The sequence below is a fragment of the Scyliorhinus canicula genome, chromosome 11, assembly GCF_902713615.1.
Source record: "Scyliorhinus canicula chromosome 11, sScyCan1.1, whole genome shotgun sequence".
Taxonomy (NCBI): Eukaryota; Metazoa; Chordata; class Chondrichthyes; order Carcharhiniformes; family Scyliorhinidae; genus Scyliorhinus; species Scyliorhinus canicula.
The window spans coordinates 26,103,193-26,129,890 of record NC_052156.1 but is presented as its reverse complement, the minus strand read 5'-3'; the positions used below and the strand labels follow the sequence as shown (position 1 = coordinate 26,129,890).

Sequence of the window (26,698 nt, the reverse complement as noted above, 5' to 3'; positions counted from 1 at the left end):
CCCTGGAGCTGTGAAGCCATTGTGCTATCCACAATGCTACCGTGCTGCCCTTGAGGGCAGGCCTCTTTGGGGCGGCTCGACGCCAGAGTGGTTCACACCACTCCATCCCGCCGAAGTAGTCCGCCCCGCCGATTACGGCAGAATCCTTCCATTCCACTCAATCAAAAACTTAACCCACGTCAAGCAGATCTGCTCTTTAGCTGGTTAACAATACCACTGTTTTAACCCATCAGGTGCATGTATGTTCCAACTCTATATTCGCAGAATGATACAGTAGACAGAACAATGCCAGTGCCAGCTCTTCGAAAGACCTACCCAATTCGTCCCACTTCACTGCCTTTTTCCTGTAACCCTTCAGTTTCCCCCCCTTTTTCTTCCGTTTTTAAGGTGACTTGAATCTGTTTCCACAACCCTTTCAGGCAACACATCCACCTCATAACAATAGCTGTGTAAAAATAATTCTCCTCATCTTCCCCCTGGAATTTCTTTTAACCAATTATCTGAAATCTGAAATAAAAACAGAAAATGCTGGATAAACTCAGCAGGTCTGGCAGCATCTGTGGCGAAAGAAACAAGAGTTAACGTTGAGTCCATATGACCCTTCTACAGACACAGAAATCTGCATTCTTTGCTTATTGACCCTCCTGCCAGTGGAAATAGTTTCATATATTAATACATAGTTTTCCTAAAGTCAACTCGATTAGGGTGTAAAAAGGATTTTAAAATCTGTTCAATTTGTTGGCTAAAATCACTGAGCACTGATTTGAGTGAAGGGATCTGTCCCCCCCTTATGCACCAGTGTAATCAATTGTAAAAATATAAACTCCTGAGCTTCCTTGGTCCATATTTCTTTACATGCTTTAAGTAGACATGTGGAAATTACCTCTGATGTATGGAATTTATGGAAATAACTGTAATGCCTGTCATCCTCAGGCGATTAGATGGCCAACAGTACTTCTAACCACAAGATCAGGCTGACTATCTCTCATTTTGAATCTAACTGGGCTAATTGTCCTGCGCTAAACTCACATTTAGGTCCAGAGACCCTGGGAAACAGTCTGAGGAATACATTTTCAGAAGGTCACAAATGCCTAATTAAAGGCTACAGGATTTGCTCCCATTAAAATTCAGTTTCTTGCATTGGGGACATTTTTAAGCAGCCGAGTTGGCCACATCCCAGCCAACTTACCTCCCTTGTAATGTGCTTTTGGAGAAAAGAAAACCCGACTTCTATTTTTCCTTATTTATGCCTGTTTAAAATCGTTATCCCAATGGCACTGCTAGGAAATTTAACAGAGGTCATTAAAATTATCAGCAGTTTTGATCAGTTGATTCGAGGAAGATTATCTCCTCTGGTTGAGGGATCCATAACACAGTCATCAATTTAAAGCTGGCAGAGGAGGAGGGAACATAGAACATTACAGCGCAGTACAGGCCCTTGAGCCCTTGATGTTGCGCCGACCTGTGAAACCACTCTAAAGCCCATCTGCACTCTTCCCTTATCATCCATATGTTTATCCAATGACCATTTAAATGCCCTTAATGTTGGCGAGTCCACTACTGTTGCAGGCAGGTTATTCCACACCCTTACTACTCTCTGAGTAAAGAACCTACCTCTGACATCTGTCCTATATCTATCTCCCCTCAATTTAAAGCTATGCCCCCTCGTGCTAGCCATCACCATCCGAGGAAAAAGGCTCTCACTGTCCACCCTATCTAATCCTCTGATCATCTTGTATGCCTCTATTAAGTCACCTCTTAACCTTCTTCTCTCTAAGGAAAACACCCTTAAGTCCATCAGCCTTTCCTCATAAGATCTTCCCTCCATACCAGGCAACATTCTGGTAAATCTCCTCTGCACCCTTTCCAATGCTTCCACATCCTTCCTATAATTAATGTGACCAATCAACCTAACCCTTTGGACTGTGGGAGGAAACCGGAGCACCCGGAGGAATCCTACATAAACACGGGGAGAACATGCAGACTCCGCACAGACAGTGACCCAAGCTGGGAATCGAACCAATGTTCCTGGTGCTGTGAAGCACAGTGCTAACCACTGTGTTACCATGCCGCCCCATGAATACTACCCCCATGAATGTTTTTTGCCCCTTGATATTTCTTACCTTGACTCACTGTCACTGTTTTCTAAGTGCTCTGCTACAAAATCTTTGATAATGGATTCTAGAATTTTCCCCACGACTGATATCCGGATTACTAGTCTGTAATTCCCTGCTTTCTCTCTACCTCCCTTTTTAAATAGTGGAGTTACATGAGCCACCCTCCAATCTGCAGGAACTGTTCTGCAGTCTATAGAATCTAGGAAAATGACCACCAATGCATCCACTATTTCTAGAGCCACCTCCTTCAGTACCCTGGGATGTAGATTATCAGGCCCTGGGAATTTAACAGCCTTTAGTCCCATCAATTTCCCCAACATCGTTTTTCTACTGATATTTATCACCTTCAGTTTCTCCCTCTCACTATACCTTGCATTCACCAACATTTCTGGTAGCTTATTTGTGTTCTCATTTGTGCAATCAGAACTCAAGTATGTATTTAGTTGCTCAGCCATTTCTTTGTCCCCTATTATACATTCCCCTGTTTCTGACTGTAAGGGACTTACATTGCCTTCACCAATCTTTTTCTCTTCACGTACCTATAGAAGCTTTTACAGTCAGTTTTTATGTTCCTTGTAAGCATATGTTCGTACTTTATATCCCTCTTCTTAATCAATCCCTTGGTCCTTCTTTGCTGAATTCTAAACAGCTCCAAATCCTCAGACCTGTTTTTTTACTTGGTCAATTTGTATGCTACTTCCCTGGATCGAATACTATCCCTAATTTCCCTTGTAAGCCATGGATTGGCCACCTTCCTGTTTTACTTTTGCGCCAGACAGCAACAAACAATTGTTGCAGTTCCTCCATGAGCTCTTTGAATGTTTGCCATTGCCTATCCATTGTCATCCCTTTAAGTAACATTCTCCAATTGGTCATAGCCAACTCACGCCTCATTTCATCGTAGTTTCCTTTGTTAAGGCTCAGCACCCGAGTCTCAGAATCAACTACTTCACTCTCCATCTTGGTTGCTCATCCCCAAGGGGTCTCGCACAACTGGATTTCCAATGATTCCGTTCTCATTACACAGCACCCAGTCTAGGATGGCCTGTTCTCTAGTTGGTTCCTCAACATATTGTTCCAGAAAGCCATACTGCATGCACTCTAGGAATTCCACCTCTACGGTATTGTGGCCAAGTTGATTTTCCCAATCTATATGCAGATTAAAATCACCCATAATTACAATTGTTCCTTTATCACATGTGTCTTTAATTTCCTGTTTAATGCCATTCCCAACAATATTACTGCAGTTTGGGGGTCTGTATATGACGCCCATTAGTCTTTTTGCCCCTTGCTGTTTCTCAGCTCTACCCATAGAGATTCCGCATTGTTGGAGCTAATATCCTCCCTCACTACTGTGTTAATTTCCTCCTTTTTTTTCTTCTTTTTGAAAAAAATTTAGAATACCCAATTAATTTTTTCCAATTAAGGGGCAATTTAGCATGGCCAATCCACCTAGCCTGCACATCTTTGGGTTGTGGGGGCGAAACCCACGCAAACACGGGGAGAATGTGCAAACTCCACACGGACAGTGACCCAGAGCCGGGATTGAACCTGGGACCTCGGCGCCGTGATCTGCAATGCAACCCTACCGTCTTTTTTTTTTATCTGTCTTTCCTACATACTGAATACTCCTGGACATTCAGTTCCCATCCCTGCTCACCCTGCAGCCATGTCTCTATAATCCTGACTATATCATACCCGTTGACATCTATTTGCACGATTAGTTCATCCCATTTTATTGCAAATGCTCCATGTGTTAAGGCACAAAGACTTTAAGCTTGTCTTGTTAACATTACTAGTCCCAGACGGCATGTGGCACAGTGGTTAGCACAGCCGCCTATGGTGCCGAGGACCCAGGTCTGAACCCTGACCCCGGGCCACCGCCCGCGCGGCGCCCGCACACTCCCCCCGCACACTCCCCCCCCCCGTGTCCACGCGGGCCCCACCCCCACAACCCAAAGATGCGCAGGGCTGGCGGATTGGCCACTCCAAATTGGAGAAAAAATGATTGGGTACACTAAATTTAAAAAAAAACATTATTAGTCCTGCTCCCAATATTTTTCACTGTGACCCTGTTTGAATCTGACACTTGGTTTATCTGCCTATCACTTCTCTTATTCCCATTTCTGTCTTTCGTTTTTGTCCTTATTTGTTCCTCCTCTGACTCCTTGCATAGGCTCCCACCTCCCCGCCATACTAGTTTAAACCCTCCCCAACCCCTCTGGCAAATACTCTCCCTAGGACATTAGTCCCTGTCCTGCCCAGGTGTAACCAGTCCAGTTGGTACTGGTCCCACTCGTCCAGAACCGGTCCCAATGCCTCAGGAATCTGAAACCCACCACCTCCCACCATCTCTTTAGCCACTTACTTATCCAATGTATCCTGCTGTTTCTACTCTGACGAGAATGTGGTACTAGTTGTAATCGTGAGATCACTATCTTAGAGGTCTGACTTTTCAACTGTCTTCCTAACTCTATATATTCTGCTTTTAGGACCTCATCCTTTTGTTGTAACCTATGTCATTGGTACTGATGTTTACCACGACCATTGCCAGTTTACCCTCCCCCTCCAGAATGTCCTGTAACCGTTCCGAAACATCCTTGACTCCAGCATCAGGGAGGCAACATACCATCCTGGAGTTTCGTTTGCGGCCACAGAAACACCTTTCTATTCCCCTTACAGTTGAATCCCTATAACAATTGTATTCCCACACTTTTTATTCCTCCCCTCTGCAGCAGAACCAACTGATATCCCGAGAGGTCATTCCCCTCAACAGTATCCAAACTGGAATATCTGCTTGGCAAGGTACTGGCCACAGGAGATTCTTGCACTGCCTGCCGAGCTCTCCTGTTTTGCCTGGTGGTCACCCATTTCCTTGCTGCCTGTGGAGTCTGAACCTCATTGGACCAGATCTGGAGCAATAATTACGGTGTTGACAATAAAAGAAAGTGTTTCCTCAAAATATAACTACCATTTGTTTATATATTTATTGTATGAAAAACTTTCTATGTAAAATGGAATTAAGTTGTGGACTTCAAAAGAAAGAATTAAATAGATAAATGTGAGACACATCTGGAACAAAAGGAAACCAGGTAAACCATTTTAACTAACTTTAAACTCACTGCCAGGTATGATTGCAGAATGGTTCTAATTCAGACTCTTTTAAACGATTTTGTGCTAATGTGAACTTAATATTCACCTGAAAATGTAGCCTGATGTTATGCAAGAGGGAACCCAGAAGAAAATGTGTTGCTGTCGTGCGACTGAATGTTTTACTGCTGGGAGGCTTGGGGGATATACTAGTGTAATAATCGTCTCGAAACCCACGGGAATAACCTAACTGATCTCCCCATGGGGCTTGTGAAATACAAGCTCCCCCATTGAGGGGAGGAGGCCCAGAATCTGGAGCTTGTGAATCGTGTACTTAAAAACCGGCCCGGATTGGAACCGGCATGATCGGTAAGCCCAGCTGGGGCTTATGTGCTGTTTGCTGCATTGCATCCTTTACTTTTGCTTGCTTAAATAAACCTTCTTTGTGTAACCTTTTTGGGACTGCTGAAGATATTATAACTGGTACATCACTTGAGGGGAAATTGTATTTGAAACAGAGGGAAATACAGAGCTATGGGAAGACAATGGGTTGTCGGTTTGTTTTTGAATTGCGCAAAGTGTTAGTAGCGAGACGAGGGAGCAAATGGCCTCCGTTCGAGCTGCAAATGCCTTTGATTCACTAATGGAAGTGCTGCAGGCTGCAGCCCAGGACTCAGCTGCCGTGAGGTGAGAACAACTTCAATCCCAAGAGGCTGCCACTGACACACAGCAGCCAGCCGCTTCATGTCTTCCTGCTACTGAAATAATGTGTTTGAAGAACTAGATGGAAGTCAAAAGGCCATAGTTTAGAAATTGTCACTAAGGGGAAACATTATTGCAGGAAACAGTGGGTGCTCATGCACACACTGAAACAGCAAAAATATGATTCAACTCAGTTTTTGTCTGTGGAGGTTTGGGTCATGGTTTCATCAGCAGTAAGAGACTCAGTCATGCCGAAAAGAGAAGGCATTTTAACTCAAGGCCTGTTAGGTGCTCAAAGAGTAATATTGTCTTTATTAGTATTGAATGTAACATGACTGCCCCCAGCCTGGGCCTCGTGGCACAGCAATAATGATAATAGCAACACAGTTACATGATTGCATTTCAATCCCAAACAAGGGGGACATTGAGGACATGGGGAAGATTTTGAAAGGTCAGTTAATGCATTTTCAGATTGAAAGAAAACCTCTTGTATACGATGAATTCATTTCTGGCAAAAATGTTGTCTTTCACTGGGTCTTCATGATTGTACAGCTTCTCGTGAAATTCCTCTTGCTGCTCCTGGGACACTTCTGCAGCTAAATTGTACAGCAAACAGCAGTAAGAATCCTAAAATATAGCCAGATTGTACTGACGAGGCCCCCAAATTGATTCAGGCTCCTTGAAGCACTGCTTCAACATAAAGGTCCCGCATGATAATCCCAAATGACTTTCCCCTTTGAGGGGGAGAGCTGACTGGTGGTGATTTAACCTCAGGATCACCACACCTCAAGGTTGAGCAGGTGGGCCTTCATGAATAACCTCAGCTGGCATGGGAATTGAACCCACGCTGCTGGCCTTGACTCTGCATCATGGACCAGCTGTATAGCCAACTGAGCTAAACCCGCCTCCTCCTGCTTCAACATATGCACTTGATAACTCCTGTGTAGGTATACATCTCATTGTATCTGCATCCAGCTGGTGGTCTGGATAACCTAAGAGATGGCTGCGGAGAATAACCTTGATGTCCGGGGAGCCACCATGATTTACAGGGTCAAATATTGACAGGAATGTGCGATCCTCAAAATGAAGGCAACCTTACAGCGACTGAAACAGTGAGCACTAACTTGCATATTGTGGTTATAGACAAGCTGCACAATGAGAATATTTGCAATTTGTATTAGAGTGACATAATGTTGTAGAGTTCAATCATTCTTTGATTGATTATGTGTCTGGAACTGATAAATGCTGTCTGTGATTGTTTGGTTAAGCCTGGATGTTGGACTCAGAGCTAAAGTAAGCAGACACCACAGAAGATGCTCAAAGCCAGAGCCTGGATAAGCATGTTGTGATTGCAGAGATAGTTTAAAGCTCTTATAAATAAATCTGTTGTACACTTAGAAACTAGTGTAATCTGTGCATTGCTCTGAGGCAAATCATATTTCCAAAAGGTGTAATGGGCTCTTAAGGCTATTCACGTACAATTGCAGCCCCCGCTGCAATAATAACATTCCTGCTCTATGAAACTGGAGAGTTCTCTTATGCTGCTCTCCATGGTCTGTGATAAATGGAACTAACCGGATTCCCCATCAAACAATTAGGCTGGAATTCTCCGACCGTTGTGATCCACTTTTCCTGGCGGCAGTGTGCCCCCGTCCACAGGTTTCCCAGCGGTGTGGGGTGACTTCAATGGAAAATTCCATTGACCAGCGGCGGGAAGACTGCATCCCACCACCAGTGAACGGTGGCCGCTAAGGAACTCGTGGCTGAGGGACCGAAGAATCCAGCACTTAATCTATTGCTTCTTTCATAGATCTATGTACTGCTGATTGGTTGATGTCCACTATAAAAGCTTGAGAAGGACAAAATGACAATGCTGTGGGGAAAGGGCAATGGAGTGGGACTAACAGGATGGCAGAGCTGGCACAGAAATGATGGGCTGAACGGCCGTCTTCTGTGCTGTTTGATTCTGTGAAAAGGGCCAAGTGGATAAAGGTTTACGGGCAGTTTAACAGCTGCTGGCAGTGCTGCAGCAGGCGTGTGTCTTGCTGCAGGTACATCATGTGACACAACTGCATGAGTGTTCATCCAGTGAAGTGAAGCCTCCTCAGGCACTGCTCTCAGTGGAGGTACGAGCAACTCAGCCTGGATCTCCTGCAATGGGAGGACATCTCTGGGGGCAGCCTGATTTACCTGGCATTCCCTATCCCTTTTACTTCTCCAAATGGCAGAGGTATTCAGGAATTCTCAGTGAGAAAAGCCAGTGTAGTCGAGTGGCAGCGGGAGCAGAAACGTTGCAGCAGCGCAGCTAGAATCCCTTCAAAAACATAAGTGGTGACAGATGAAAAAGCAATAAGAAATTCACAATATGACCTGGTGGCATTTTAAACTTTGTAACCCTGAAAAAAAACTAATTGACAAGAGCGGTATTAAATGATGGGTGGAGGTGATAGGAAAACATGTATGGGGCGGGATTCTCCGGTCACCCAGCCGAATGTTTCTCGGTGGCACACCGTTCGCAGGCGGCGTGACTATCTTCCCGCCACTTGTCAATGGGATTTCCCGTTATAACCACTCCATATCGGGAAGCGGGCTGGTGGGGGTGCGTTGCCGGCGGGAAAAATGAATCGCGACGACCGGGTAACTCTGGCCATGATCTCACCGTATCATTATACACCAATTTGCCCCGAGTCCACTCACAAACTGATGGTGTTTCCTGCATTCCTTCAAAACTTTACTGGAGAATCACAGCATGGCAAAACATTTGGAAATCCAGCACTCCATGTCCCTGCTCAACATTTTGAATCAGGAATGTCAACTTCACACCAAATTAAAGCAAGTGTTCCTGTTTCGAAAATCAAGCACTTCAACAAGTGCCAGAATCAAACCAGTGCTCCAGGTTCCAGCCTTCAGAATCCAATCATGCCGGATCAACTCGCAAGAATTTGATCCATACCTAATTATTTTCTGCCGCAGTGAAATTACCTTTCTTGTCTTTCTTTTCCTCTTCCTCGCCACCTGCACCCAGCAATGTGAATATGATGCCAGTTTGTGAGTTAACTCCCACGCATGCGACAAGCATTTTGCCCGAACCTTCCATGACATGGGTACCTGTTGGGGGAAAAATCAAAGGTGGTCAATGAGGCAGTTTTACAAAAGGATGATAACCTCCACTCACTCAAAGCCAAATGGAATGTCATTATCATAATACTGTACTAGGTCTAAGCAAGTACCAGTTAATCATGAGACAAATTCCATTATCAATCAATTTGTAACTACAGAACATGGTAATTGGTTGATAACAGTGTTGGAGAAAATATCTGATCAAAGGATATAATGCTTCAGCTTTGATTTAATATGTACTTTTGATCAGAAAAGCACCTAGTTAATCCTTAAACTGGAGGATTTGTGGCCTATACTGTAATAAATCCACCTTTGAATTAGTAGAAGCACTATTTTAAACTAAATGACATCAGCTTTATTGTGGTGCAGTTAGCCATGTACTGTGCTTCTTTGTGACGATGTGGCCTCATTTTCTTCACAAAACAGTACTGCTAGCTTGATTGCTTGAGCAGATTAATATACCCTCCTGCCAACATTAAACAATGAAACCTGTCCTATAGACCAGTTTTATATCCTTCACGTCACATAATGGAAACCTGCTGTTAAGAGATGAATTAATGACTTTAATTCTTGCGCACTTCGAGAACACATTATTGCCAATTTGGATGAGTATAAGTGTTTCTCACGATGTTTGCTGAACAAAAATGTTTGGATAAAAGAAGTAGAACTGACACGAGACATTTCCATTCAGAGGTGATTGCAATAAAGCACCACCTTCCCAACATCTTTCAGCTATATCAGAAAATCTAGCTGCTTGTCCAACTACCATCGACCATTCACCCAATTGCTTAAAAAGCTTCGTTCATGAGTCCCAATTTTCTAATTCCAGTCCCAACTTGGTTGGGCATTCGTTGAGTCAATATACAAAATGAGTGCTTTCCTACCAAAAACTGTGCTTAACATAAATATGTTAATATTTAAAGATGAGGAATATTAACCTTTTGCCCTCTCATCGACCTTATCTTTGGATACTGGAGAAATGGGAATTGGCAGTGCACAAAAGAACATTAGTAGTTTACTCCTTTCGACCCTGTTCATGAAAATCTACATTGTTGGAAACCAAATATAGTTAATCGATTATTGTACCAAGACAGGAAGCTGGTTAATGAAATGCTTTTTTTATTATTAGCGAGCTAGTTCTCAGAATTATAATTATTGTTGACAGATGATTTTACATGACTGACAGGCCCCATCAACATGTCTCATATTTGAACCAAAATGGCAGCTTTCTGGCAGAAAGCAACATGTGGGGCGTGATTCACTGACCTCGTGGTGCCCAACTTGGTGATGTGACGAGGCCACTGAATCTTGCAAGAGGCCTTGCAAGGCGTCACGATCTGGAAACACCCAGCTAAACTGGCCCGAAAACAGCTTCTGAACGTTTTTTGTTGAATCGCGTTCGTTAATTATGTGTCATAATCATAGCATGGGATCATATGACACAGAACATTCCGATGAGCTCCATAAAATAACCTCAAGGAGTTCCTCCAATAACTACATACCGCAAAGAGGAACCAAATCCTCAGAACCAGGTAGTCTTTGTGATTGCGTAATACCTAAATGATTAATTCTATGGGCTGGATTCTCTGGTTCCCCAGCCGCAAGTTACTCGGCGTAGCGCCGTTCGTTGGTAGCGGGATTCTGTCTCCCCACCACTTGACAATGGGATTTCCCATTGAAGCCAGGCCACGCTGCTGGGAAACCCACGGGCAGGGGTGCGGTACCAGTGGGAAAAGTGAATCACAACGGGCGGCAAATTCTGGCCTATAGCAGTTTGGGAGGGTTTGCTTGAAATGTCCATTGAAATACTTAGTTTATCCTACACACAGAACTCTTTGTCTTCTGTAATTTAAGAAATATCTGTTTTATTTTACCCCAAGCAAAGATATTTTAGTTGAACACCAGTATAATTACTTTTTGAGCAATGATCCTTTTAAAAAAGTACCTTCACACCCACCTCTCAAGTGGAGGACAATATAATGACTTTCTTATGCCTATATAGGTCCTATTTATATTTAGAAAATGTAGAGCTTTAATACTTAGGCAATAATTAAAATGTACAATGGAGCTGCTTGCATGTATAATTCACCTACAAAGGCAGGACCAGTATCGGGAACTTGCTCACGTTAAGAAAGACTCCATTTAAAGCACGTTGAACAATATATAAAATGGGAAGAAACTGTTTGGTTTTACGAACAAACTTGGCATTCAATTTTCCTGCTTATGGATGTCATGTAAATTGAATCGTCCTTTGATGAATCCAGAGACAATTTTTAAAATTGTCCATCCTTTTCAGTTGATCCATAATATTTACAGTACTATTGGCATAATATTGGCCTTCTCGCAAATCAAATACATTGAAAATATGCAGCAGGTCAGGCAACTTCTGTGCAGAAAGAAAGCGAGTGAACGGTAGCATTCATTCTGTTTTTCTCTGCACAGCAGTGAATTGATTTAATTTCAAATTTTCAGCATCTGCAGTACTTTGCTTTTGTTTTAGTATTTTTTAAAATTCCTGCACACCAAAGGGAATCATTCCTGTCTTTTGTACACGGTCACATATGAATCAAAAGGCATTGTATAATGTTTGTGTTGTTTTGTCACAAATTGTACCACATATGGTACGTCAGGGTGACAGTCAACTGTTCTATATGAATCACATACGTTTCTAGAAGGACTGCTCTTTGCACTTGGTTCACATGGTAACATCAAAAAACTATAGAATGCTGACACAGAAAGAGGCTATTTGGCCCATCGTGTTTGTACTTGCTGAGAAACAAGCCATCCGGCTGAATCTTACCTTCCAGCATTCGGTCCGTAACCCTGTAGGTTACTGTACTTGAGGATCATCCTTGTCATTCTCCTGACACAGAAGATTAATGGGCTGGGATTTAGCGGGAGCTTTGTGACCCCGACATTGTGAAGAAGTGCACTTGCTGGCAGCAAGATCACATTTTATCACATGTGGCTTTCTGATTGGTCGTCTTCAGATGGAGGGCTAGCAGCTGTGAAGCAACACTGCTGTAATGAACTCCAATTGGCTTTATTGGTTGGCCAATTGGAGTATGAGCTCCCTCAATGATAGCTCATTGAGCGGGCCCATATAATCACCTGTGTAGGCTTTGTGAGCCAGTCTTATGTTGACTGGACTGCTAGCAGCACTGTTTGTAGCTGCTCCTGTAATATCGTTATTGTAAATAAATATTGGTGTGGTGACGGAACACCTGCCTCCCATGGATTACTATAGTGGCGACGAGGTAAACTATGAATTTTGAGGAGACCAGATGCCGCACTCGGAGGGTAAGCCTTGCCATTTAAAAAATGCCGTTTTTTTGGGAGGTTAGAGGCATTCGACCCGGCTATTGAGGACTGGTCCCAGTATGTGGAGAGAATGTGTTACTTCTTCCGGGCAAATGATATACTGACGGACAAAAGGAGACGGCTTATCCTGCTGTCGGCGTGCGGACCCTCCGCTTTCGCCATTATACGTAGTCTGACTTATCCCGATGTGCCGGACACACAAACTTTCCAAGAAGTAACAGAATTGGTAAAAGAGCACTATGACCCAAAACCACCCCTCATTTTGTGTAGGTACAGATTCTACACAGCGAAGCGGGAAGACAGGGAGTCAGTCACGAATTTTTTGACCCGCCTGAGAAGACTGGCGGAAAAATGTGAGTTCGGCCCGACGCTAAATGAAATGCTTCAGTACCGGTTAGTGTGTGGTATAAACAACCTCACAATACAGAAACGCCTGTTGGTGGAAACGGAGCTAGACTGCAGGCAGGCGTTACAGCGCGCACTCTCCCTAGAAAAGGCAGAAAGTGGGGCACAGGAACTACAGGGCACGCCAATGGAGGTAGATACCTGTGAGATGGACTACCACAACGGGTCCTGCTACCAGATAGCCGCTCTCAGGAAAAACCTGAGGAATAGAGGGAAAAAGGAAAACCCCAGAACTGCCCCCAAGTCTGCCAGGACTAACTGAGACAGGGAGTACCGGCTGAGGCTCCCCCAACAGAGAAGGACCGTTTCTGGCACCAGACAGAGTGGGGTAACAATGACAGAAACCCTAGAAGGAGGTGGCAAAAGAGGAAAAGCAGGTGGGGACGCAGGGAAGTACACAACATATTCGGTTGTGGATGCAAAAAGACCCAGTTTTAGCCAAGATGAAGCATTTACTGCTAACAGGGGAACTGGAAAGACCAGTGGAGCCCCAGATGCACCCATACTGGAGCAGAAGGGACCAAATAACCGTAGAAGACGGTATCCTATTATGGGGAGCCCGGGTAATCGTCCCAGCTCAGGGCCGTCAGGCAATCTTAACTGAGTTACATCACGGACACCCAGGGGTATCTAAAATGAAGATGCTAGCTCGAAGCTATGTTTGGTGGCCAGGTTTGGACACAGACATAGCAGCCTTGGTACATCGGTGCCAGGAGTGCCAACAGGGGCAAAGAGTGCCACCAGCGGCGCCATTGCACCCGTGGGAATGGCCAAGCAGACCGTGGACCCGCCTGCATATTGACCACGTCGGCCCTTTCATGGGCTCAATGTTTTTGGTGATAGTGGACGCCCACTCCAAATGGTTGGACGTCCACCGGGTAAACACGGCAAGCACAGCATCGACAATTGAAAAGCTCAGGGCCTCGTTTGCAACACATGGACTGCCGGAGGTATTGGTGTCAGACTACGGAACGGCATTCACAAGTGGGGAATTTGGAAAATTCCTGAAGGAAAACGGAGTCCGTCAAATCAAAACGGCCCCTTACCATCCAGCGACCAACGGCCTGGCAGAGAGAGCGGTCCAGACACTTAAAGCGGGACTCCAGAAGCAGCCGGCAGCGTCAATAGACACAAAGCTCTCCCACTGGCTGTTTGATTACAGGACCACACCGCATTCCACAACGGGCATACCGCCAGCTGAACTCTTAATGGGAAGGCGGCTGCGAACGAGGCTGAGTCTCCTTTTCCCAAATTTAACGGGGAAAGTGGAGAAACAACAGGAGGCTCAACGCAGGGGGCATGATAATAGTCGGCAGCAGAGATATTTCCAGGTGGGGGCACCGGTTTGGGTCAAGAATTATGGGAATGGACCAACGTGGGTCAAATGCACGGTAGAGTCCCAAACAGGGCCCATATCCTATGAGGTTTCAATAGGAGGTAAGGTGCTGAAGAAACACCTAGACAAAATAAGGGCAGCTGAACCACACCTGGAGGCAGGCAAAGCAGGACCACCTCAAGCTGGGATAGCCCAGACGGAAAGGATACCCACACCCCAGCCCCGAGCAATTTCTCCAGACCCCGTCATCCAGTCATCAGAGTCGGAGATGGACACACTCGATGAGGCCGCCGCGACACCTCTCCCCGAGGAGGAGGACGAACAACTTCCAAGGAGGTCGTCAAGGAAAAGACGGGCACCTATAAGGTACACCCCGCCCACTTCGGAGAACGACCCGGCGGACGACAGAGGTGACAGATCCAGACATGAGGAGCAGGAAGAAGCTCCGAGGAATGCCAGCTGGCAGGAATTCCTCGGACCTTGGGGGGGGGGGGGGGGGGTAATGAACTCCAATTGGCTTTATTGGTTGGCCAATTGGAGTATGAACTCCCTCATTGAGGGGGCCCATATAATTACCTGTGTAGGCTTTGTGAGCCAGTCTTAAGTTGGCTGAACTGCTAGCAGCACTGTTTGTAGCTGCTCCTGTAATATCGTTATTGTAAATAAATATTGGTGTGGTGATGGAACTCCTGCCTCCCGTGGATTACTACAACTGCCATCAGAAGAAACGAGTGCTGCTCAGGTTGGTCGGAGACTTCAAAGCAGTTTTAAGATCGAGGTACCCGCTTAAGAGGCAAGGACACCTTAAATTTAAGATGGCAGAAGGGGAAGGCCACACTGATTGAAGGGCAAACCCCTCCACAGAGGAATTAATTGGCCTGTAGAGGTTACTGTTCCGGCCCATGTGGACAAGAAGCATCCCACTTCAATGAATGCAGGCCTCTGGCCTGCTACAGAGAGACTTGCTCCATATACCTGCCGGCCCCTAAAGTAGTCCTTAATAGTCCCTTCAATGATGCAAATTGGTTGTCCACCTCCTTAGAGCAAGCAGCCGATCTGTGTCGCAACCCGCCATTAGAACAACAAAGAACAAAGAAAATTACAGCACAGGAACAGGCCCTTCGGCCCTCCCAGCCTGCGCCGATCCAGATCCTTTACTAAACCTGTCTCCTGTTTTCCAAGGTCTACTTCCCTCTGTTCCCGCCCGTTCATATACCTCTCTAGATGCCTCTTAAATGATGCTATCGTGCCCGCCTCTACCACCTCCGCTGGTAAAGCGTTCCAGGCACCCACCACCCTCTGCGTAAAAAACTTTCCACGCACATCTCCCTTAAACTTTCTCCCTCTCACCTTGAAATAGTGACCCCTCGTAACTGACACCCCCACTCTTGGGAAAAGCTTGTTGCTATCCACCCTGTCCTGTCCATACCTCTCATAATTTTGTAGACCTCAATCAGGTCCCCCCTCAACCTCTGTCTTTCCAACGAAAACAATCCTAATCTACTCAACCTTTCTTCATAGCTAGCACCCTCCATACCAGGCAACATCCTGGTGAACCTCCTCTGCACCCTCGCCAAAGCATCCACATCCTTCTGGTAATGTGGCGACCAGAACTGCATGCAGTATTCCAAATGTGGCCGAACCAAAGTCCTATACAACTGTAACATGACCTGCCAACTCTTGTACTCAATACCCCGTCCGATGAAGGCAAGCATGCTGTATGCCTTCTTGACCACTCTATCAACCTGCGTTGCCACCTTCAGGGTACAATGGACCTGAACTCCCAGATCTCTCTGTACATCAACTTTCCCCAAGACCCTTCCATTGACCATATAGTCCGCTCTTGAATTTGATCTTCCAAAATGCATCACCTCGCATTTGCCTGGATTGAACTCCATCTGCCATTTCTCTGCCCAACTCTCCAATCTATCTATATTTTGTTGTATTCTCTGACAGTCCTCCTCGCTATCTGCAACTCCACCAATCTTAGTATCATCTGCAAACTTGCTAATCAGACCACCTATACCTTCCTCCAGGTCATTTATGTAGATCACAAACAGCAGTGGTCTGAGCACTGTTCCCTGTGGAACACCACTAGTCACCCTTCTCCATTTTGAGACACTCCCATCCACCACTACTCTCTGTCTCCTGTTGCCCAGCCAGTTCTTTATCCATCTAGCTGTACACCCTAAACCCCATACGACTTCACTTTTTCCATCAACCTGCCATGGGAAACCTTATCAAACGCCTTATATCCTTATATCTTTATATCCATGTCCATGTATATGACATCTACAGCCCTTCCCTCATCAATTAACTTTGTCACTTCCTCAAAGAATTCTATTAGGTTTGTAAGACATGACCTTCCCTGCACAAAACCATGCTGCCTATCACAGATAAGTCTATTTTCTTCCAGATGTGAATAGATCCTATCGCTCAGTATCTTCTCCAACAGTTTGCCTACCACTGACGTCAAGCTCACGGGTCTATAATTCCCTGGATTATCCCTGCTACCCTTCTTAAACAAAGGGACAACATTACCAATTCTCCAGTCCTCCGGGACATCACCCGTGCTCAAGGATGCTGCAAAGATGTCTGTTAAGGCCTCAGCTATTTCAACCCTCGCTTCCTTCAGTAACCTGGGATAGATCCCATCCGGTCCTGGGGACTTGTCCACCTTAATGTCTTTTAGAATACCCAAAACTTCCCCCTTCCGTATGACAACTTGACCTAGAGTATTTAAACATCCATCCCTAGTCTGAACATCCGTCTTGTCCCTCTCCTTTGTGAATACCGATGCAAAGTACTCATTAAGAATCTCACCCATTTCCTCTGAGTCCACACATAAATTCCCTCTTTTTTTCTTTGAGTGGGCCAATCCTTTCTCTAGTTACCCTCTTGCTCCTTACATACGAATAAAAGGCTTTGGGATTTTCCTTAACCCTGTTAGCCAAAGATATTTCATGACCCCTTTTAGCCCTCTTTATTGCGCGTTTAGGTAGCATCCCTGGGGTCGGGACACTATCGGAGAGCCAAACTAATGTGGCTCCTTGCCAGGCTCCCTCCTCCCCCATCATCTAGCGGCTGGTAAAATTCTGCTCAACATGTTGGAACTCAATACAGGCAGACCATATTATCCCATGATTTAATACTTTAAAACTGTGAAAACAATAGGGTGGAAAAATATGAAATAGCTGAATGAGTGAATCTTGTCTGTCCTACCTTGCAAGATCATAATGAATTACGTTGTGTTTGACTTTCCAGAGCCTCACACTCAGAGAGAGGAAAGAAAACTGGAAGGCAAACACTGTGGCTTCCAGTGGCTAGCTCTGATGTGACATCGGTAGAGACCAGGATAACGTTATTATTCATCAAACACAATTCTTCGGGGTGGATTCTCCATTGCCCGACTCTGCCAGTGGGTTTCCCAATCCGGTGGAGAATGGAGCGTGGGGCAGAAAATGGCGCTGGCAGCTAAAGCGAGCTACACGCCCCGTGCCGGAGGGAGAATGCAAATCGGTGATTTGCACCCATTTGTATATGATTAACAGCGTGGAAGCCCGAGTCTTCCCCCCCCCCCCCACCCCATTATTATGCACCGACTCCCACAGTAATCTTAATGACAGGATTTGCTGCAATTGGACCCCATGGTGGATCAAGGGGTCAGTGGCTCAGTGCATGACTGAGATGTCCCCCAAAGTCCATTGAAATATAAATAAAACCTGCATAGGTATAAGGACGGCCTCTCCCCACCTTCCCAATGCCCTCCTTGCCTGAAACCCCCAGCTAACCACAATGTCTATACACATTCGTGCTATGATTGACAGTTCCTCACCACATCGAAAGCAGTTAAGTGCTTTCACTTCCTATTTTCCACAGCAGAAAGCTCTTAGCTGCTTTTGTTGTGGTGAGGATCTGTCAATCATAGCAAGTGTGAGTTTGTAGTTAGTATCAAAGCAGGGTACTTCAGATGTATTCAAGCGTGAAGGGACAGATGGATAAACAACTCACCAAGCACCTGTCTCTGGAGTAATAAAATGCTCAACCACTGCCTAGTGCAATGTACTACGACATGAAATTGAATGGAAGATTTGCATTTCAAAGATTATCAAGGGATTAGAAGCCATTTGAAGTGTACTTGCCTTTTGAGGAAGCCTCTGACACTTGTTACAACGTTTGCTTTAAAACTTGTGTCTGAGACAGCAGATATTAGGGCAGGGTGAATGCAAAATTTTCACTCTATGCCTGGGCTGTTATTCAGCTTTCAGGCGGTGGCCTTTAGAACATAGAACATAGAACAGTACAGCACAGAACAGGCCCTTCGGCCCTCGATGTTGTGCCGAGCAATGATCACCCTACTTAAACTCACGTAACCCGTATACCAACAATCCCCCCATTAACCTTACACTACGGGCAATTTAGCATGGCCAATCCACCTAACCCGCACATCTTTGGACTGTGGGAGGAAACCGGAGCACCCGGAGGAAACCCACGCACACACAGGGAGGACGTGCAGACTCCACACAGACAGTGACCCAGCCGGGAATCGAACCTGGGACCCTGGAGCTGTGAAGCATTGATGCTAACCACCATGCTACCGTGAGGCCCCTTTGATGAGGGTCTCTGATGGGGGGTCTGATGGGAGGGTTGGGGGATCGAATGACGGGGCTGGGATGGGTCTAATGGGGGTGGGTCTTCTGCAAAAGGATTTTTGGTGCTTGAATGGAATTTTAACAGGAGGCCCTTCACAGACTGTCCGAAATCCAGATTAATTCTTCAACAACGCGGCTGTCACCGCCTTAAATAGTGCAATGACGTGGCGCAAATAAATATAAAATATGTTTACATTTCAAGGAAGTGGGTAATAACTGTTACCAAAACTAGAAGCTTAAACTCTCAATGCAGACAAATATGAAGGTTTAATCTTAATCCCCATTTTTACATGTATAGCAGACAGATTGCAGCCTCGTTAAGATTTGTTCGTCTCTGTAATTAGCACAGCTGCTGGAAAGAATACATTTTATAATTAGCTTTAAATCTACAATTTTGTTTGTGACAAATGCGGATTTCTAAATCTGTGTCTGAAGCTGTGAGCCAAAACCTTGACATATTTCAAAATGTTCAATATGTTTCACACACACTGCAATGACACATTGCTACAGCACGCGCTGTCTTTCATTATCCTTGACACAGTAAATTAGTCCTTGTGGAATGGTGGAAGTCATTGAAGTACATGTCTGCTGACAGAGCTAAAAATAGCCTGCTGGAATGTTTATTGAAGGTAAGGATGTCAAAAAAACGGTGTTACAGATTGCATAGCCTTGGCATGCTCATTTTGCCCCTCTATGAATCCTTAAAATCCAGAGGTGAAAGGTTGTCAGCAGGTTAGTGTCAAAAATCTTCCTGTCAGTCCAGTTCACAAGTGAAAGCTGATAAAAACTAATAATCATTGAGAATGTGTCCGCTTTCCCATTTTTCATTTCCTCGATGATTCGATGTTTCCAATTTCTGATCCTCAATGCATTTTTCGTTTGGTGTGGCGTTGCAAGGAATTGGAATATTCATTTGCTTTTACCTCTACAGAAATTAATCCAAATCAATCTTCCAGAGAGTCAGAATCTATGCTTCCCGCTATGCTTACCATTGGGCTGAATTTTTCCTATCCTACAGAATTGGGTTTGGAGATGGGAGTGGGAGAGAAATAGAGGATCTCATGCCGGGATCTTCCCAACGATGGATGGAGCCCTACTGAGGCAAAGATGGTCATTGCCTCGAGGCAGTCACCTGGCAAAAGGTCAGGGACCATTTAGGTCTCCTTTAATCCTCCCCAACCCTGGAGCCATAGGGATCAGAGGACTACAGCTGCTGAAAATTTTACATGTTAAGTGGCTCCCCCTCAACAATGGCCGCCTGATGTGCTGTGGCCGCACTTATATTTTAAAACTCTTTTTATAATTCTTCAGATAATGGCTCCATCTTGAGTTGTCTTTCTGTTCTCCTACCTATATTTACTCCGCCCAACTCTCCCAGTGGGCTGCCTGCCGATTTCCTGATCCTGCTGCTGTCCTGCCCTCAATCAGACAGGGCACACAGAGGCAGCTTTTAAATGGCCGCCTCTAGGTGTCCAGCCAGAGCCACTTCCGGGTTCCCAACCCGGAAATGAGCCTGACGCCAGGGTCCCAATGTTAGTTAACAAACTCCAGCCATTATTTGATTTGGCATGAGAAATCCTCTCTGTTCACAGATGACACAATTTCAGTGGACTACATTTGAGAACATGTAAAAGTTTTAGCTAGAACTACCGCAAGTTTTTTTGTAGCTTCAGCATACATTCAGAGAATATTTCAGAACACAATATTGTGCCTTCTTCAATTCAAACAGAAATGCTTCCTTCCAAAATTATGGTTGGACAAAAGTGCCAAACATGGTGAATTTACTGAAAGGTATGATTAAACCCATAACCATCTTGCAATTTGCCCTCATGTTATTGCAGCAGTGAAATTCATATTTAACATCAAATTCAGAAAGGCAAAAACGAAGTTGCACTGTGGCACAGTTTTATATATCTACAGCTCCAATCCATTATTTATGATAACAAATAGCTGTGTGAAGAAAAAGAAATAAAATCTAAATAGATTCAATGTTACCTCTTTGCTTTAATGCTCTGTGTCCCTTTATAAAAATTAAGATCACAATGCTTTTTGACAGTTTTATCAACGTTTCCCCCACTTCTAAATATTTATGTATCTAAATTTCCTCAGGGCAGCTCTACTCTAATAAAGTTTCACAATTTAATATATATGTCCTCTCTTATTTTACTGCCATTTTGTTTCAGCTCATATTTCTCTGCATTAAATTTCAATGACATATATCTGCTTAATCTACTAAACTGTCCATCTCTTCCTTAAGTCACTTACTGTCCTCTTCATGATCAATCATGAACTTATAGTCCGGATCATTTACTGTTTTTACGGCAATAGTTCTAATCTGGACCCTAGGGCGACATCATTGTTCGTATCCCTCCAGTCTGAAAAATATCCATTAAACATAACTCTGTTTTCTACCTTTCAAACAAATTTCTATCCACGCTGTCACACTTCTGATCCTCTGGCTGGATCTTTGTCTGTCCCGTTTCAGTGTGAATGGGTCAGTGACGAGGGGAGTATAACCCATTTCCCACCCAAGTTCTCTTGCTGCGAGTTGGCCTCCGTTTAGGCAGCCAGTGCTCATGTCAGGACCCAAATACTATATGCTAATAGGGATCTGCTAACGTTTTGGGGAACCTGATGCTATTTTGATCACTATCAACATGTCACTTGCACAACACAAAACCAAAACCCACACCTCCGAAAAATGCATGGGTGATGCAGGATGGGAAATGGCCAGAACCAGCATCAGATGAAGGGATGATGGGAAGCAATTCTCATCCATTTTATTAATAAATGATTTAAGGAATTTGAGGACTACAGTATAATACCATTTTGCTCTGACCTTCGCTTCTTCAAAATCCCAGTCTTTTTATTAATGCCCCCCGCTATGACACACCACCCTCATTGACCTGATCAGCCCAGCCCATCCCTTTAACACGTTGACCTTTTCATGTTCTCTGCTCGCCTAACAGGATTTCCTGTTTATATATGCGAGCTGCCCATCAGTGCTTGAGACATGCCGATTTATATGGTTCTCTCATATTCTGCCCCTTTCCTCCTCTCTGATGGATTGTGAGGCCCCCATGAGGTTGAATGTTGCTCCAAGGTTTATTCCTCACAAGAAGATTGCCCATCATTCTTTATCGAATTCACTCTTTGCTGTCTCATGCAATAATATCACCAGGCTACTCACCAGAAAGTAGCATAGGGTCCTTGTCAGCGGACTTACGCACATGATCAGATTCTCCAGTTAAAGAACTTTCATCAATTTTAAGGTCATTTCCCTGAATTAAAATTCCATCTGCAGGGAGCAGATCACCTGATAAGTAAAGACAAAATAAAATAATCAGGAACAGACTGTCAGGTAATTTATTGTGCATTTCCAATGCAGACAATTATGGAGCAATTAGATTCGGTCAGTATAAAAGTTTTAAAGTTTAACAAAACAAAAAAAATCAAGTAAAAATTAATGGTTATATAATTGAACAACAAAGCTTTGATCTCTGGAACATGGGTCTGCATCCAGTCCAGAAAAGTGAAATCAAAAAGCTTTATCTTTCTGCTGGCCATCAAGTCTTACTAAAAATAGTTTTGGGTTGAAACTTGCCTATTTCTTGCAGTGCAAGAGGACAATTGTAATGTTTATAATTACTGTAGCTAAAAGGTCACGTCAGAGGCTGGGAATTCTGCAGCAAGTGACTCACCTCCTGACTCCCCAAATCCTGCTCAACATCACATGCACGAGTGTGATGCAGTCCTCTCCGCTTGCCTGGATGAGAGCACCCCCAGCAACACTCAAGGGCCACGATTCTCCGCTAACCGACGGGGTGGGCCGTACCGGCGCCGAGGAGTGGCGTGAACCACTCCGGCGTCGGGCCGGCCGGAAGGTGCGGAATCCTGCACACCTTCAGGGGCTAGGCTGGCGCCGGCAGGGTTGGCACCGCGCCAACTGGCGGCGAAGGGCCTCCGCCAGCCAGTGCAAGTTGGCACATACGCGAGAGCGTCAGCGTGTTCTGGCGTGATCCCAGCGCATGCACAGGGGAGTTCTTCTCCACGCCGGCCATAGCGGACCATTACAGTGGCCGGCGCGGAGGGAAAGAGTGGCCCCACGGCAAAGGCCCACCCGCAGATCGGTGGGCCCCTATGGCGGGCCAGGCCATCGTGGCCCCCCTCCCGGGGCCAGATCTCCCCCGCCCCACCTCAATAACTCCGCAGCGGGACTGGCCGAAAACGGGCGGCCACTCGGCCCATTGCGGAGCAGAGAATTGCCGGGGAGGGGGGCGCTATCAACGGCCACGACGGCGCAACGCGATCCCGCCCTCGCCGAAAAACCAGCGCCGGAGAAATCGGCAGCCGGCGTCGGGGCGGGATACACGCCATCCCCCCCCCCGGCGATTCTCCGGCCCGGCGGTGGGTCGGAGAATCCCGCCCACGATATTTGACACCATCTAGATCAAAGCCGCACTGCCTTAAATTTTCACTGAAATCACTGCCGGTCGCAGCAGTCTGTACCATATCCACGATTAATTGCAGCAAATTACCAAATCTCCTTTGACAACATTTCCAAACCCCCAAGAAGAAAGGAGCAACAATCTCATGGGATTGCCAGCACCTCCAAGTCACACATTACCCTGACAACAAACTATGGGTGGGATCGACCGGCTGTTCACGTCGGCGAGAAATTCTGGTCCCCGCTGGCCCACAGATTTCCCAGCGACGAGGGGTGCTGTCATTGGGAAATCCTGTTGGCAAGGGTGGGGTTGGTAGATCCCGCTGGCGGGCTGCCTCCAACTCCGCAGCGGGGTGGTTAGTAAATCCCGCTCTATATCAAAAAGGGGAACTCCCTTCCTAACAGCATTGTGGGTGTACCTGCGCCAGATGGACTGCAACAGTTCAAGGAGGCAGCTCACCGTCACCTACTCGGAGCAATTAGGGATGGTAACCTTGCCAGCAACACTCGCATCCCATGAAAGAGTTAAGAATAAATTTAATGCAAATTGAGGTGGCCACTTGCATGACTTTTGTAGTATTTGAGCTACTAATACGTCTGCTTTAAACAATGAACAATGAGGGAAGCATGATGACACAGTGGGTGGTTCACAATGCTGCCTCACAACACCAGGTTCAATTCCGATCTCGAGCGACTGTCTGTGGAGTTTGTGCTTTCTCCCTGTGTGGGTTTCCTGTGGGTGCTCCGGTTTCCTCCCAAAGATATGCGGTTTAGGTTGATTGGGCATGCTAAATTGCCCTTAAGTATCCAAAGGTCAGACAGAGCTATGGGAATATGGTGAAGGATAGGGCCTAGGTAGGGTGCTCTTTCGGAGAGTCTGTGCAGACTCAATGGGCCGAATGACCTCCTTCTGTGCTATAGCAATTCTATATTAAAGTTTTGACGTTTATTTCAAGTATTATTAATCTGTGATGAGCACAGAATTCCTTGAAAAGGTGTGAAGGACAGACAGGATAAAAATAAACAGAAAACATAATAACCGTTAATCCAAACTAATTAATCGGGTACCAAGGGTTTTAATGAAATCGTACAAAACAATTCCAGCCCATTAATGCGTAGCCACTACAATTGTCTTAAATGAGATCAAAATGGATGCTGTGGTAATGCAGGACACTGCAGCTTCAATTGACAAGGATGTAGATTTGCATATTGAGTTTCTGACTTCATCTACTCCATCTGCGAAAGCAGAGCTGTTAGCAGCGGAAACATATTAGGAGTGATGTTTATTAGCAGGACAAAAAAAAAGAAAGCAAACCCATTTAAACCTAAAGATATATTTTCAGAGTAGCATGTGCAAAGCAATTAATGGTGCAAAATTGAATACAGGGAGGGAAGACAACTGGGGACAGATTCAACCAAGGGGATTCTTTTGCATCTCCTCTCAGACAATTATAAAACGCCACTGAACTCTATTGGCCAGCAGGGCCGGTTTTAAGCCTTATTTGACCAATTTCATCAAATTGGGCCCCGCACCTTAAGGGGGCCCCGCGCCAGCGGCGACAGAGTTACCGTTTGAAGCCTTTTCTGTATTCTAAGAGGAACTATAGGGTAGTTTTTACTTTTGGGGAACGCACCGCATTACCGTCGACAAATCCTTCAGCCCTGCGCCGCCAAATCCTTCCGCCCGGGTAAGTAAGTTTCAAAATTTTTGTATATCAAGCATTTAATGTTTTTTTTTGGTTAAAGACGAGCATACTACACGAAATATAAACATACATAAATTTTTACTTTTGTAGAGTAGGGGCCCCGCCATCACTTTTCTAATTGGGCCCGCAATTCCTAGCACCGGCCCTGGAGGCCAGTTACCTGCCCATTCTCTCAGCTGAGAAAACAGGGAAACGTAAAGAAAGAGAGGATAAAGTCAGGTTCTTAGACAAATTTTTCAGGACGTGACTAGCATTCTCCTCGGTGACCATCAAAAATAATTACAAATGGCACTAGATGCTCCTTATCTGAGCAAGGACGATAGGATTATTTTTCCAATGGTGCATATGGACCAAAAGACAGGTCAGTTATAGCTCTCATGAAGAGTGTGTGTCTCAGTGGGTCCTGGTATATGGGTGGGATCAAAAAAAGGAAAGAATTCAAAAAAATGCACTACATTTTTGTTGATAAACTAACCATTTAAATAAAAGAAAATCATCCCCATGAGTTTTGTTTTGGGTGCACAGTGTTAAGAGGAATACGTGCTTCCTTTGATTACAATCAATTGAATCTATTATTCAGGCTTACCGTATTTAACTTGTGCAATTTCACCAGTGACAATTTCTGACACCGGGATTTGGATGACTTGGCCTCCCCTGACAACAGCGAACTTCTGCTCTTGTTCAATCCGGCTTTGCAAACCTCGAAACTGCTTCTCTTTGCTCCAGTCATTAAAGGCAGTTACAAAAACCACACAGAATACGGAGAGTAGGATTGCAGCTCCTTCAATCCACCCTGCTTCAGATTCCCCCTCATCTTCCACACCACCGGCAGCACTACCGCATACTGTGGAGAGAGAAGATACAGAATTAATTTAGCTGCAAGTTGCCTGCAAAGGATGAGCTCAATTGTCTGCTGCCAACCATCCCCACTGTCTATTCAATTCCTTCATAGGAATGACTCTGAATGCAAATGGGCCATCTTTAATCTTACCCGCCTGGTTGATACTTACCTGCTCAAAACCTGACCTGTTCTTACTGTTGGGACTTAACCTTATTTTAGTACAGCAATACTTCTTTAATAAAAGTGTTATAATGTGCTATGAGCACTTAATAGAATAGATCTCTTGGGTTATTATTTGTAGATCAGTTTTAAATTAGGATAAAATTGAAACGGTTGGTTTTCAAGTGAAGACATGAAGATACTACTCTATTAGTATCAGATGGTAAGCAGATCATTGTCAATATGTTATCCTCTGCTGTGTGCTATGAGGATTAATGCCCCTGAGGCAGCTTTATTTAAATCAGGAAGTAGTGATAATTGCCAGCTATCAATTTTCTACGTTCAATTGCAGAACTGTGGTCGAACATGTTTTGTACGAATTGGGAAATTGTAGATAAAGCCAAAGGGCGGAATGTTCTGTCCCACTGCGCCACATTTTATGCTTCACCCCACCGGCGGGATGCTCCGTAATGCCAGCTGGTCAATGGGGTTTGCCATTGTGGGACAGCCCTACGCCGTCGGGAAACCCCCTGGGCTGCTTGCAAAACGGAGCATCGCGCCGGCGGAGAATCCCGTCCAAGGTCTATGGTACGCCAAGCCTGAATAGAATGAAATGGGCGGTGAAATACATCAGAAACTAAAGATTCAAGAACACAGCACTTTGCACTGTCTACCTTGGTTCAAGCATTAACTAGGTTTACATTGGATTTTCCAGCTCAACTCACTCCAATCTTCTAAACTGTCAGGGTAGAATTTTAAGGATGGTGAGCAATCGGCACTCACCATCCTGAGATTCAGCGAC

General features: G+C 45.1%; 1 protein-coding gene across 19 annotated transcripts in view; it reads right to left on the bottom strand.

Annotated features, from left to right (window-relative positions):
• atp2b2 (ATPase plasma membrane Ca2+ transporting 2) overlaps window positions 1–26,698 on the bottom strand; it is a 999,595-nt gene that overhangs the window by 263,460 nt on the left and 709,437 nt on the right. For all 19 annotated transcript variants that reach the window (XM_038812615.1, XM_038812611.1, XM_038812620.1 and 16 more), the window contains 3 exons: window positions 25,483–25,740; window positions 21,934–22,059; window positions 8,892–9,017 (listed from right to left, as the gene is read on the bottom strand). In XM_038812615.1, the coding sequence (XP_038668543.1) occupies window positions 8,892–9,017; window positions 21,934–22,059; window positions 25,483–25,740 (510 nt within the window). The remainder of the gene's footprint in view (window positions 1–8,891; window positions 9,018–21,933; window positions 22,060–25,482; window positions 25,741–26,698) is intronic.